At 32.9% G+C, this 13,390-nt stretch overlaps 1 protein-coding gene across 1 annotated transcript in view; it reads right to left on the minus strand.

The window, feature by feature from the left end:
• Positions 1–13,390, minus strand: part of LOC101893647 (zinc transporter ZIP10) — a 47,989-nt gene that overhangs the window by 5,542 nt on the left and 29,057 nt on the right. Inside the window, exon 2 of the mRNA XM_005183573.4 lies at positions 6,291–6,627. Coding sequence (XP_005183630.1) covers positions 6,291–6,627 — 337 coding nt within the window. The remainder of the gene's footprint in view (positions 1–6,290; positions 6,628–13,390) is intronic.

Raw genomic sequence — 13,390 nt, forward strand, 5'->3', positions numbered from 1 at the left:
AATAATTTCGGAATATAGTCTAATTAGCAGCTATAAACAATTTCCAAGTAACATTTTAATTAGTTGCACGCAATGTAAACATACTTATTGGAGAAAATAAAAATCCGGAAAGCAATCACATTTGGTTTGTTTACTTATTTGGAGTCGTGAAATAATAGTTAGGTAATGGGATGTACAACTTGTCTTCATTTAAATCACGACTAAGACATAAGGAATAGTTGGGAAACTGATTGATGTCCTAGGAAGGAATGTTGGTTTTCGTTATTATTTATACCCTACACCACGAGGTGGTCAGGGTATTATGTCTTTGAGATAGACCCATAGTTCCTTTTGATGATCTGCATAGAATCACATTCTGAGTCGATTTATGCATGTCCGTCCGTCTGTCTATGTATTTTTGTAAACAAACTACAGTTCGCATTTATTGACCGATTCAGATGACATTTTCCATAAATCATTTGTTTGGCCCAATGACGAACACTATTGAAATTGGAGATAATCGGTAAAAATTTAGATATAGCTCACATATATATCTTCATCCGATTTGCATTTTATTGTGCACCAAACGTGTAATATCAGCCCGAATGGTATTTTGTATAGAATAGAATAGAATTTTGCACATATAACCAAATTAGGCCTGAAAATAAGTATGCCAAATTTGATCGAAATAGGTTCACATATAGCTATAGCTCCCATATATATTGTTCATCCGATTTGTTGTATTTGTTACACACAGCCGTAATATGCATTCCGTAACAACGATATTCAGGGAAATATATCAAATACAGCTCAGAAATATCTTTTGCCAAATTTTATCGACATCGGTTCAGATTTGGATATAGCTCCCATATATATCTTTATCTGATTTCAAATTAATTTTGCACCAAATGGGCAATACAAGTCCGAGTTTATAAGATACAAATGCTTCGGCATATTTAGTCCTTTGAACTTTAAATTATAATTATAATCATAGTGTGTATGATTAAATTCTTCCATCAAAATTTTTAATTGTTATGTAGAGCTCTACTAAATTAGAAAAGTGGTGTAGGGTATCATAAAGTCGTTTTAATGGTCTATTCCTTTGTTGTGCAATTTTCTGGGCAAAATATTGGAAAGCTGTAGGGTATGGACTTGCCTATTGGACGACCTTATTCAATATGCCTTGATAGGCAATGTTAAACCATTTTATTTTATCTTATTTGGACATTGTTCATAATTTACGGTGTGAGATAAAAAAAAAACTGCAACAAAGTCAAACGTCATAATTTTTACATTTTTTTTTAAATTTTATTGAATGAAAGCAAAAAATGTCGGAAATAGCATCAAATTTTAGAATAAGTTTAGATTTGTTCGAATTGGTCACCTTTGCCGCGAATTATGGCCTTCAAACGGCCTATAAAATCGTCATACGCTTGTTTGTGGTTATCGACACTATGGTATTTTTTCCAATGTCTGCGGCCAAAATGTTTGCGTACCCAAGGCTTTAATACACCCTCCAGAATATTTTCGCGATAATATTCGGCATTTACTCTGATGCCACGGTCGATTAATAAGAGCGGAGAGCGACCATCGTCTGTTATGGTGGCCCACACCATGACCATGGCCGGCGCTTGAGTTCTGGTGGTCAACCGAAGGTGCACATTTTCAGCTGACCTCTTTGACAAGTAAACACGATCATTTTGGTTTGTTTACAAACTGCTGGACAGCGAATGTTTTCTCATCAGAGAAAACCAAATTGGACAGTTCACCACTTTCGGCCAAGTGAAGCAACTCTTTAGCTCCTTTGAGTCTATTTTCTTTCTGTTGCTGTGTAAGTTCTTGCACTTTTTGGAATTTCAATGGCCCTAGCTCATTTTTTAATATTTGTCGAATGGAATATTGCGATTTGTTCAGCTCACGACCCATTTTTCGGCCACCGCGACGCGGGTTTCGACCAAGTCGCTTCTTTACTTTTCGAACCATTTCTGCTGATTTTGCAGTTTTTTTTGTCTCACCCTTATGGTGGAGGGTAAAACAAATATCAGATACCACTTGAAATCTCTCACTTCGTCCGCCCCAATTCGCGAATTAAAAAGTTTCTAAAAATCTTCATTTCCATACAGATTTGTCTGAAAATCCTTATTCAATTGCTCGTTGCAAAGTCTGCAAGGAGCTCCTAGTTTTTCAATTTTTTTTCAATATTATGATGAAGAAATCGGTTATCGTAGTAAAAATGTTTACCCTCTTGCAGTTCTGGGACAGACCACATTTTTGTAAGTATGGGAAATATCTTTAAAATACACGTTGTGTGAATACCATCTTTAAGAACAAAAAATCCCCATACATTCTATAAAACCCTCTGACTATGGTAATTATTTTTGATTTTCTGTTAATTTTGTACAAATTTGGACGTGTGGCTATTAAATTTGCATTGAAATTTGACATTGAATTTCGAATCTCTTTGTCGGTTTGACAATGTTCCAATTGGTGTCTCCCTTTGCAGTAAGCGCCAAAGTTAAAAATAATTAGCAATTTATAATTGAAATACACTTGAAATGAAAACAAAGTACCCAATACAATGAAGTGGACTTCTCCTAACTCGTAATTGAACTTGTACTTGAAATAGTTCATAGAGTAGGCATAATTTGTTGTCGTGCTTTAATTGTTGTTGTCAATTGTGTGCGCTTGCTTTCATTTTTTTGCAAAATTTATTTTTTTTCACTTTTCTTATAATTATCATAGATCGTCAAGTAGATGTTTGACATGTAAATAAGTTTTTGTTGAATCAAATACCAGAAACTGTGAATACATCTGCTGCAGCGGGTTGAAGGAAACAGTGATTCCTATTGTTGAACCTTTCACCGAACAAAGGAGGTAATTGTGTTAGTCCATAATATTAGTAGTCTCTATTCGAAGGTAACTTTCTAAGGAAACATTTCAACAATAACGCGAGTCATAATTGTTATCTCAAATAAAAAATCGCCGGAATGTGAAATTCTATTTGAGAAAATACGAACAATGAGTGCAAGTTATTGCAGAAAAAAGTAGATTAGAAGAAATTTGAATTGTATTTATGTGATGAATGTCACAATGAGCTATGATAATGTCTAAACCAGTGGATATCTGTACGTATTCAGAAGGTTCAATATTGATCAAATGAGCTGCTAACCATAAAATTTAATTTGATATTTTTTCTCCGCAGCATCCTGTAAACTCCTAGCAACCCACTGCTTAAAATTTTTTGATTTTTAGAAAATTACTCGCACATTTTGCAACGAAACTTCCATATTTTGTCGTTGAAAACCAAAGAATTGACTCTGCTAACCCAAAAAAAGCTCAAAAATCATAAGAATTCATCGAGAATTCAAAAAAGATTTGCTATGAAGAATACTTCGTGCCCTCTGGAGTAATACTGGGATGACTTTATATTTTCTGATATGACAAAAGTCTTAAAAAAGTTTAAAACCAGTTCGTCCTCCAAGAGGTGGAACTGTATTCAAACAGAATGGGTAAAATGTATTTAAATCTGAGACGTATGTCACTGTAATTGATCTTCTAGAGCGAGATCCTTATACAAATTAATAATAAAATTAACAATTGTTGCAAATTGTTACTGAAAGTATGTACGGACAAATGGTTTTGTATTGACTAATCTGCTGATTGGTTGGATGTTTTTGCAACATTTACTTTTACAGTTTTCTTCCAAAAAAACTATCTTACTCTCTCTGAAAGAAGTTGCTAGACAACGAAATGAGATGGCAATGGAAGCTCAAATTGATCAAACAAATGCACATAATATACCAGCGAAGTTTAGTGGAAGGTGTAACGTGATGTGATGGGTTCATATCACTGGTTCAATCTCTTGAATTCTGATGAAGTCGTACAAAATCCAATATTTTTTTTATTTAGCGATGTCTGTCCGTCCATCTGGCCGGTGCGCACGATAACTCTCGAAGGGAGTATCCAATTTGATTCAAACTTGGTAAATCGTAATATTATTGTCAAACTTAGATGGAGTTCGGAGATGGGCAATATCAGTCCACCTCCCCCACAAAATGTCAATTTTTTTAAATAAAATATAATTACTGCACAGAAAGATAAAGGATGATCCGATTTTGCTCCAACTTTGCAAATCCTTGTAAATAAAAAAATTTAAATAATTATAACTCTTATAAAATGCGATGTAAGTGTTCGATATATATATATATATATATATATATATATATATATAAGAAAGCGAAATAAGCATCCAACTGTCTTCAAATAAATATTTCTTTCAAGCACAAACCTGATATGGATATGGAATTTATAATTTCGTATAAAATTAAATATAAATGTTCGATTATCTTGTAATTTTTCCCATACCAATATTTCTACCAAATATAGGTCCACGTCTTCGTATAGCCCCCATATAACTGTACCTCCCGATATGCGGTATTTTGATAATTTTAGCGACATTATTTGCCGGAATTGTTTCCAAATTGGTATTTAACGTTCGCAACTGATACTACGGTTTAAGACAGAAAATGGACTATGTAGGTCCACGTCTTGGTTTAGCCCCCATATAACGGTACCTCCCGATATTCGGTATTTTTACGATTTTAGCGACATTTTTTATCGGAATTGTTTCAAATTTGGTATTTGAAGTTGGTAATATATACTACAGTACAAAACAGAAAATGGGCCATGTAGGTCCACGTCTTCATATAGCCCCCATATAACGGTACCCCCCGATATTCGGTATTTTGATGATTTTAGCCATATTACTTACCGGAAATATATCAAATTTGGTATTTGTATTTCGTTACAGATACTACGGTTTAAGACAGAAAATGGTCCATGTAGGTCCACGTCTTCGTATATGCGGTATTTTGATGATTTTGCGACATTATTTACCGGATTTGTTTCCAAATTGGTATTTAAAGTTCGTAACAGATACTACGGCTTAAGACAAAAAATGGGCTATGTAGGTCTACGTCTTCGTATATCCCCCATATAACGGTACCTCCCTATATTCTATATCTTGATGATTTTACCTAACTATAAACAGATTTTTTTTTTCAAGTTTCGCATTTGTATATTGTAATAGCTTTTGACAAAAGTTGCCTACGCAGGTCCACGTCGTCGTATAAACCCTAACTTACTTGTTAAAATTCTACTTGGAATTCCAATATAGCTCAGAATCGGAGATACCTCCCAAAAATGTAGGTTTTGAATGCACATATATATTGATGTGTTATAGATACTCGCTTTTAACTAGATTGAAAAACGTAAATCTGAAAAAAAGCATTGATGAACAAATGTGTAAGACAATCCAAACATAGTGGCCTTAAATAGAAATATCATACTACAAGCTGCAGGACGACAACGTAAGTAATAACACAATGGTTATTAATTTTTCAATATTTTAAGTTCACTAATTTTTAAAGTATGCAGGAAGACACTATTTAATTAACATCGAATATTGTTTTAGCAAAACAACCTCGTTTTGTAATTCAAATCAATATACTTCTAGAATAACATCAATATTTGCACACGCTCAGGTGTTAGTTGATGTTTTTGCATTCAAATGAAAGTGTAAATAAATATGTGGTGTTTATCAGTCTTACGACCATTCAGAGCAAATATCAAATCTTTTAAAGTAGTTCTCCTAAAGTGATTTGTTTCTGTTAAGAATGTCGTTTAGATTATATTTTTATTGTTGCAGTTGACATGCGTATCCGCATGGTTATGATCTACAAATTTATTTTGATTGCTAAAGATAAGCATATTTTAGTGGGAGATTTTGTGGAAGGTCTTGGTTAAAGTCAAGGTAGTTCAAATTGCGATACTGTTAACTACTTTATCCATTAGGTAGGTTGTTTTGCATTAGAAACATTTTTGGATACAGCTAATATTTTTAGAATGTTTGTTCAGCTAAAAAGTTTTTTTATGAAAATGATTCAAAGCACTAGTGGGTTGTCCTTGCATTGAAATAGTTTCAAGATTATTATTCTTAATTTGTATGTGGTCCCACGGACTCAACCTTTGCTCTTTTCTAATGATTCCCTGAGAGATAAATGAGCAAATTCATACCACATTTTATGAACAAAAATTGCGAGGCGGCTTATTCTGGATTTAATATGCATGCATGTATGTACCTTCGTATTTATCACTTTCAAGGCAATGAAATACCAAGAAAAAACTGATATGATTGCTCTTTTAATTTGATGTTATCTTTTTTTTTGTTTACTGTGGATATGATGATTATTTATAGGATACCAAGTGTTTGTCTTTTCTATACGTATGTGTTTTTGTTTTCATTTACTTGCCATTTTCACGAGGATGTCTATGTTTGGGGTCGTGCATCTCTTTGAATTCAACAATGATAGGACTATCTACAGATTGGTGCTGGGTGTCTTCCTTATCATCATGATGATACTCGTGAGATCTGTTTGCTTTTTGATTCTTAGTTCTCTGTTCTGGAGCCAACTGCGTTTCATCTCCATCGTCATCTGAGCCCAATTTTTTAGTTTGTAAATCCATATATGACTTGATAGCGTCTTCGTTGGCATTATTCGATGACTTTGTTTTATGCTCGTCAACAGTGTGCGATGGTTCAAATTCTAAGTGTCCTAAGCCCAGGTTATACATTAAATGTTCCAGACCCTGTAATTATATGGAATGGAAAGGAATTATTAGATGATTAATAAACATTTTAAGTTTTGCTTCATTTGTTTGTAACAGGGAGAAGGAAGCGAGATAGAACCATACTTACTTTTGGGGATCTTCATAGAATTACTTTCTGAGTCGATTTATGCATGTCAGTCCATCTGTCCATGCATCTTGTGAATAAAATGCAGGTCGAATTTATTATCCGATTGAAATGAAATTTTCCAAACAATATTTGTTTTGCCGAAGGACGAGCCCTATTGAAATTAGTGATAAACGGATCAGATTAAGATACACATAGCTCCCATAAATCTTCAATTGTATAGCCAATATAAGTCCAAATGACCTGAATTTTGGCACATCCAACCGAATTTAGTCTAGAAGCAAGTACATGGAATTCGGAGAAAATCGGTTCATATATAGCTATAGCTCCAATATAAATATTTCATCCGATTTGGTGTTTAAGTCACTCACATGCGTAATAAGCACTTCACAACAATGATATTTGTTACCATTTCGTCTGTCCGTCCGTCTGTCAATGTATTCTTGTGAGCAAAATGCAGGTCGCATTTAGTATCCGATTGAGATGAAATTTGGCCAAAGGACGAACCCTATTGCTATTGGTGATAATCGGATCAGATTAGATATAGCTCCCATATATCTGCAAACGATTTCGGGTTAATTGTGCACCAAATGGTCAATATAAGTCCAAATTACCTGAAATTTTGGCACTTCCAAGCGTCTAGAAACATGTACATCGAATTCGGAGAAAATCGGTTCAGATATAGCTCCCATATATATGTTTCATATATGATACTTGGGATCAATTATCTTATAGGGCTTGGGAATACCTATTCCAAATTTTATCGAGATCGGCTAAGGTTTGGATATAGCTGCTAAATATCCTTAATCCGATTTTAGGTTTATTGGGCAAATGATGACGTACGTTTTTTTTTTAAATATAATCCTTCTCATGTACTCTATAGCAATGTTATTTAGTATAAAAGATTAAAATGTCTCCGTCAAATTTAGTGAAAATCGCTTCAGAATTGGATATGCCTCACATATATTAGTTCCCCCTGGAACCAAATAATATCTGCTCTAAAGCCAAAGGTTGATAGGAGGTATAATATACATTAAATAAATTCTTTTGTTATGGGAGCTCTATTAAATATAATAGTGGTGTAGGGTATCATATAGTCGAATTTAACTTTTCCTTACTGGATTTTATTGTATATTTGTGTTAAATGTAATCCTTGATGATTTAAATTTCGTTTTTAAATATTTAAAAACTACCTTATATATCCCAAAGCAAAAGGAATTTAAAGTCAACCGTTACCTTATCTTGGCAGTTTTAACTGGGAAATCGGCTCTACTTCTTTGATCAGCAGAAAGATTTATGTTGACTGTAGCGTTAATAGTATCTGCTAATATTCTGACAGAGACAATGCTTAATGACGCATGCGTAAACTATTCACAACCTTATTGTTTACACTGTACATCAATTACTTAATTAATGATTTTTCAAAACAATATCTTGACATATGTGACAAGATATTATGCCAACAATGTAAGCATTTATTTACATATTTAGTTATGCAAACTGTTCACGTTCTAAATCATTTTTTGCATGTGTGTTTATTTACATGATTAATTATTAGCATTTTGCACAGTTACTGAAATCACAATACAAAGTCAAAGGAAACGAATACGATTTCTCTTCCATGGTCCAAGCATGAATGCAGTGTAGAAAATGTTAACCGTAACGCATCACTGCTCAATTGCACGATTGTTTATTTTGCAATTCTTTTGTTGGTTTGTAATTCTAGACAAAACAATTTGTTATGAAATAATTTTGACTATGTTTTCTATAAACATGATTTACGAAAGATATTGAGTTTCACACAAAATTTACGAGTATTAGAAAATAAGTTGCCCTCAAATACATCGAATATACCATGGTACAATAAGGAGGTAGAACAGCCTCGTAGAACTACAGAAATACAGTCCTGAGACTATGCCCGCTTCCTGTTAGAATTATTCAAAATTATAAGCAACGAGTTGTTTTCATTTATTTGATATTTTTTGTTCACTTCTAAATTGTGTCAAATAGCGCGAAAGATAAATGAAATGCCTGGATGTTCTCTTAAAAATATGATCCTAAGTGTTCAATGTTTCAATTCCATGGAAAATCTTGTTAATATCATTAATGCGCGCCCCATAATTTAAATCGGGCTCACTTAGAAAAAATTGTAATCAGCTGGGAGCTCTACCTTACCTTTTTATTGTACCATAGAATATACATACAAGTTATGAAGTAAATTAGTTAACAAACTAAGACTTTGTTAACAATTAAACCCAGCAGTGCTCGTTCATTATTTATTTCATGAAAATATATCAAGACGATCGAATTCTCCGATTTAAGATTACTTTGCAATCTTTTGGCTTTACAGGGTGATATGAAAAAACCGCAACTAAACTCAGACTGCTGTCATTTCTACACCACTCGTCCGAAAGCTGTTAAAATTATTCCAGTGACAGCTCATTATATTGTTTACAAGCGTACAAAAGCATTTTGGCGAGAATTTTCCAGAAAAAAAGTTATTCGTGATGGAATTCAAGCGTTTTAGTGTGATTTCTTTATATTTGGCTTGAAAATCACAAGTGGCTATCGTTAGAGCACTCCAGAGGATATATCTTTTGTGTCCCGTACCCTCGCAGAAGTTCACAAATGTGAACAAACACTTATTTTTCAACAACAATGTTCTCCATATAATTTTTTTTTCATAAATCTGGCTGTGTATATATACGTAAACAAACATCAGCTGGGCGGCATTTTTATCCCCTTATGTATGTATCCATGGTAAAAGAATGCAGGTAGATGCATCAACGCTTGAAAAGAAAACTTACATATTTTTTCCAAAATGAGTGGTATTTTATAGGTTATCGTACTCCACGTTATGAGGAGGATGTTAGATAAGCATTTTTTAAAAACTTGTTCAAATTGCAATAATTTTTCATTCAAAACTTTTAATTCCGAAATTGGTTTGACAGTTCCATGGTAAAAGAATACAGGTAGATGCATCAAGCTTGGGAACATTGATATGTCAAAAAATTTTTTAAATGTTTTTTTTTTTTCTAAAATAAGTAGATTTTAATATTTTTTATACCATCCCAATCGGAGATTGTTGTGATATGCATTTTTTAAACATTTTTACACACTTCAATAATTTTTCAATTAAAATTTTCAATGTCAAAATTGGTTTAACATTTCATTGTCCCACCAGCTGTGTCGATTAGACTACCTATATTCTTCTACCATGGGCAGTTCATTGTCCCAACAGCTGCGTTGATGACATGTGTATATCTAAATAGACAAGATCTAAATACACTGGATCTAAAAAAAAACAGTGGGTTAATCTTCAATAATATAAATGCGCTTTTAGAATGATTATGAATGACTTGAGTTTTTTAGAAATTATTTTGGCGTTAGTCCCATTTACTGTATGCCATAGACGCAAATACCATTAAATATCTAAAATTTGAATTACCTTTTTAAATTTCGTCACTTTTACGTGTTATTTATACGAATGAATGTCAGGTCATGAAAAGACAACTTCCGTTAAATCATCTTAATCAGTGTTTGTCACACTCTGATACTTCAACAAAAGATGTTTACATTCTGTGTACAGCGAGCCCTAGGAACATTCAACAGTCATACAGAAGAACAATTATATGCAAATTAGAAAACATAGACGTCAATCACACTAGAATAGAACAGGAAGGAAGCTGTTTATGTTGTACATTTTCCTTTTTTGATTTAGAGCTGCCATAGCTCGCATAAATAATCAAATGAAGCGATATATTTTCTTTACCAAACAATGCGAGTGGTTAATTAATACATAATTAATTAATCGATTGCAGTAATTAATAAAAAAAACTTACATTTTCAAATTCGATGGTAAATGGCGTAATTACTTTGTATGATTTGGAAATTTTGGCAAACAATCAAAACTAAATTATTATCGCCACAATTTCGAAGTCCAATAAAAAAAGCTATTTCCATTTACAGGGTTGATTTCGTTTTTGGAAAAAAAAACAATATTGTGAGGCATTTTGTAACGTGTAGCATGTCTGGTGCAAAAAAAAAAAAATACAAATCATTCATTTGTATATGAATATGTAGATATATATGCATATACATACATGTGACGTTTCCTATGTTGGTAAGATAGATGTAATAACATGTTAAAACTGTGTATTTTGGTAGATCGGTGAAAAAAGCAATGCAAAGGGGGAATATGTATTGAAAACACTCATTGTTGAATTGAATTCTAAATAAAAATTGCGTCATTAGTTCGTTCAACTCTATAATATAACTGTACCTCCAGTTATTCTGATGATAAGTGTTACACTTTTGGAGTTCGTACTATTTTTCTCTGAAAAAAAAATATGTATTTTTTTCAATATGTACAGTAACTCTGCCCACAGGACCATGGACGGTTCCAAAAATTTCTATACATGACTACTCTAAGGCCTCTAATTTACCAAAGTCCTAATATAGCTGAACCTACCGATATTCGGTATTTAGGTGATTTGTGTCCCATTGGAAATTTGGTATTTAGTGTTCGTAACAGATATCATATCCTATGATAAAAAAATTACCTATACAGGTCAACATCTTCGTATATTTCCTATACAATGGAACCATCTGATATTCGGTATTTTTCTGATTTTAGACAATTTTTTTAACGGAATTATCAAAAAATTTAGACACCGCATTTCTGGCATATATTTGGTTATATAAGTTTACATTTTCGTATTGCCTCCATATAACGATACCACCAGATATTCGGTATTTTAAAAATTGTTGCATTATTTTTTTTTTCAACGCGATTCTTTTAAATTTTGAAAGTTCCTTCAAAATTGGGAATTGAAATTCCACGCGGCCGAACGTAGCCGTTTTTTACTTGTTAATTTTGCAATGATTATAAGTAGCATTTTTCAATAATTGTATAAATCGTGTTCTTACAAAGATAAACGTATTACATTTTCCATTTTCATTCAAGGTTGTAGCTACAGATACATTTGAAAAAAAAAAAAACAACAAAAATATGGCGCATCCAAAAAACTGTTTTAGGAGCAATTTTTCTTTAGACGGAATTCGTTTCAAGCAATTGGAGTTGATCAAACAATGGCCACTGTCTGCCTGGCTCTCGAAATGAGCATAGGATTTGCTCAATATTTTACTAAAAATAGATCGACATTTTCAAAAATAATCATAAAATAACTAGCTGGCCCAGCCGGCGTTGCCGTTAGTCTTTAAAGCATAGTTTTTAAAGCATAATAATTCACCGATCTAGCTTACATATGTGGCACAATTTTTAATATTAATGATGACTCGACTAAAGAGACATAAATATGCATCTCAAAAATGTCAATACTGGTTGACGTACCGGGCGATTTATAGTGTTTCAAAAGATCCTATTTTTCAGCCAGAGGTTTTAATTTGAGAGTTGGAAACCCAAATAATATAGCAAATATATTAAACAGTATGCATCAACTGTTTATAATAGTCCCATGTAATCGATTCGAAAATATTATCAAAAACCTCGAAAGAGGTAAAATCAGGAGGTACCTTTATATAGGCGCTACTCCAAAATATTTGCATTGAAAATTATCCGCCAATAAGGGCAAAATCATTTGAAATATGTGACCAAGACCCTGGAAATAGCTGAAATAAGCGGATACCTTCATATAAGGGTTATACCAAAGCTTGGTCCCATGCTTACAATTATTTTAAAGAATATTTAGTTCTTTCTTAAATCTGAAATTACCAACATTCAAGGAATTTGGAAAGGGTTATATCATAATGTACATATTCTGTACAAATGATTCTTCATGTAGTTAATAAGACTGTATCAAATATAAAATTCTATCTTAACTTTTGCGAAGTATAGAGCAAAATATTTGATGACCTTTGTGTATGGTTAAGCTATATAAAATGGACCCTAAAAAGTTTGACCCGGGAATCCCCCTTTTGGGATTTTTATCTACCAACCGAAAAATTTCCCAACCCCATGATTGTCTGCGGCGAAGTACTATTACTGACGAAAGCACACAGTCCCCTTATAACGTTACCTGCGATTTAAGGTTACTTTTAAGGATTAATTTTTTAATTTTTCCGAGGATATTAATCCTTTTCTTACTAAATTTTCAATTCGCTCCACTATTCTGTATAGTCCGCATATAACAGTGCCTCTTCATATTCGGTATTTCACTGATTGCAGTCCCAATGAATTTTGCATTTGAGTTTTGCATGGATGAATTATTTCCATATCTAGATTTGGAGTTTTCGACCTCAGAATCTATAGTAATTTCTAAATTGAAATCCAATATGACTTTAGTTCGACTTTTATGTAACTATCATGAAAAATTTGTCATCGGTTTATAGAAGTTAGGGCCACATAAATTAGTTTTTTATATATTAATTTGGATTCGTGGTGAGTTCCTCAGCCCCAAACAAATACTTAGGGTTGGAGGAAAAGTCAACAGTATCTCGTATAATAATTTTCAAACCGATATCTTCATTATTTGGCAAATATAAGCATTTTAGATACATAGAAATAGTGGGCGTAAAAATAGTCGTGGTCAATATTTTTTTCTTTAAAAACCTAACTCACGGTATGACGGACGTGTGTACAAAAAATTATGCAAATCGGTCCAGGCGTTCCCAACTGATTCCATTACCAACGAACAA

This window comes from Musca domestica, unplaced genomic scaffold (genome assembly GCF_030504385.1).
Source record: "Musca domestica strain aabys unplaced genomic scaffold, Musca_domestica.polishedcontigs.V.1.1 6, whole genome shotgun sequence".
Classification (NCBI taxonomy): Eukaryota; Metazoa; Arthropoda; class Insecta; order Diptera; family Muscidae; genus Musca; species Musca domestica.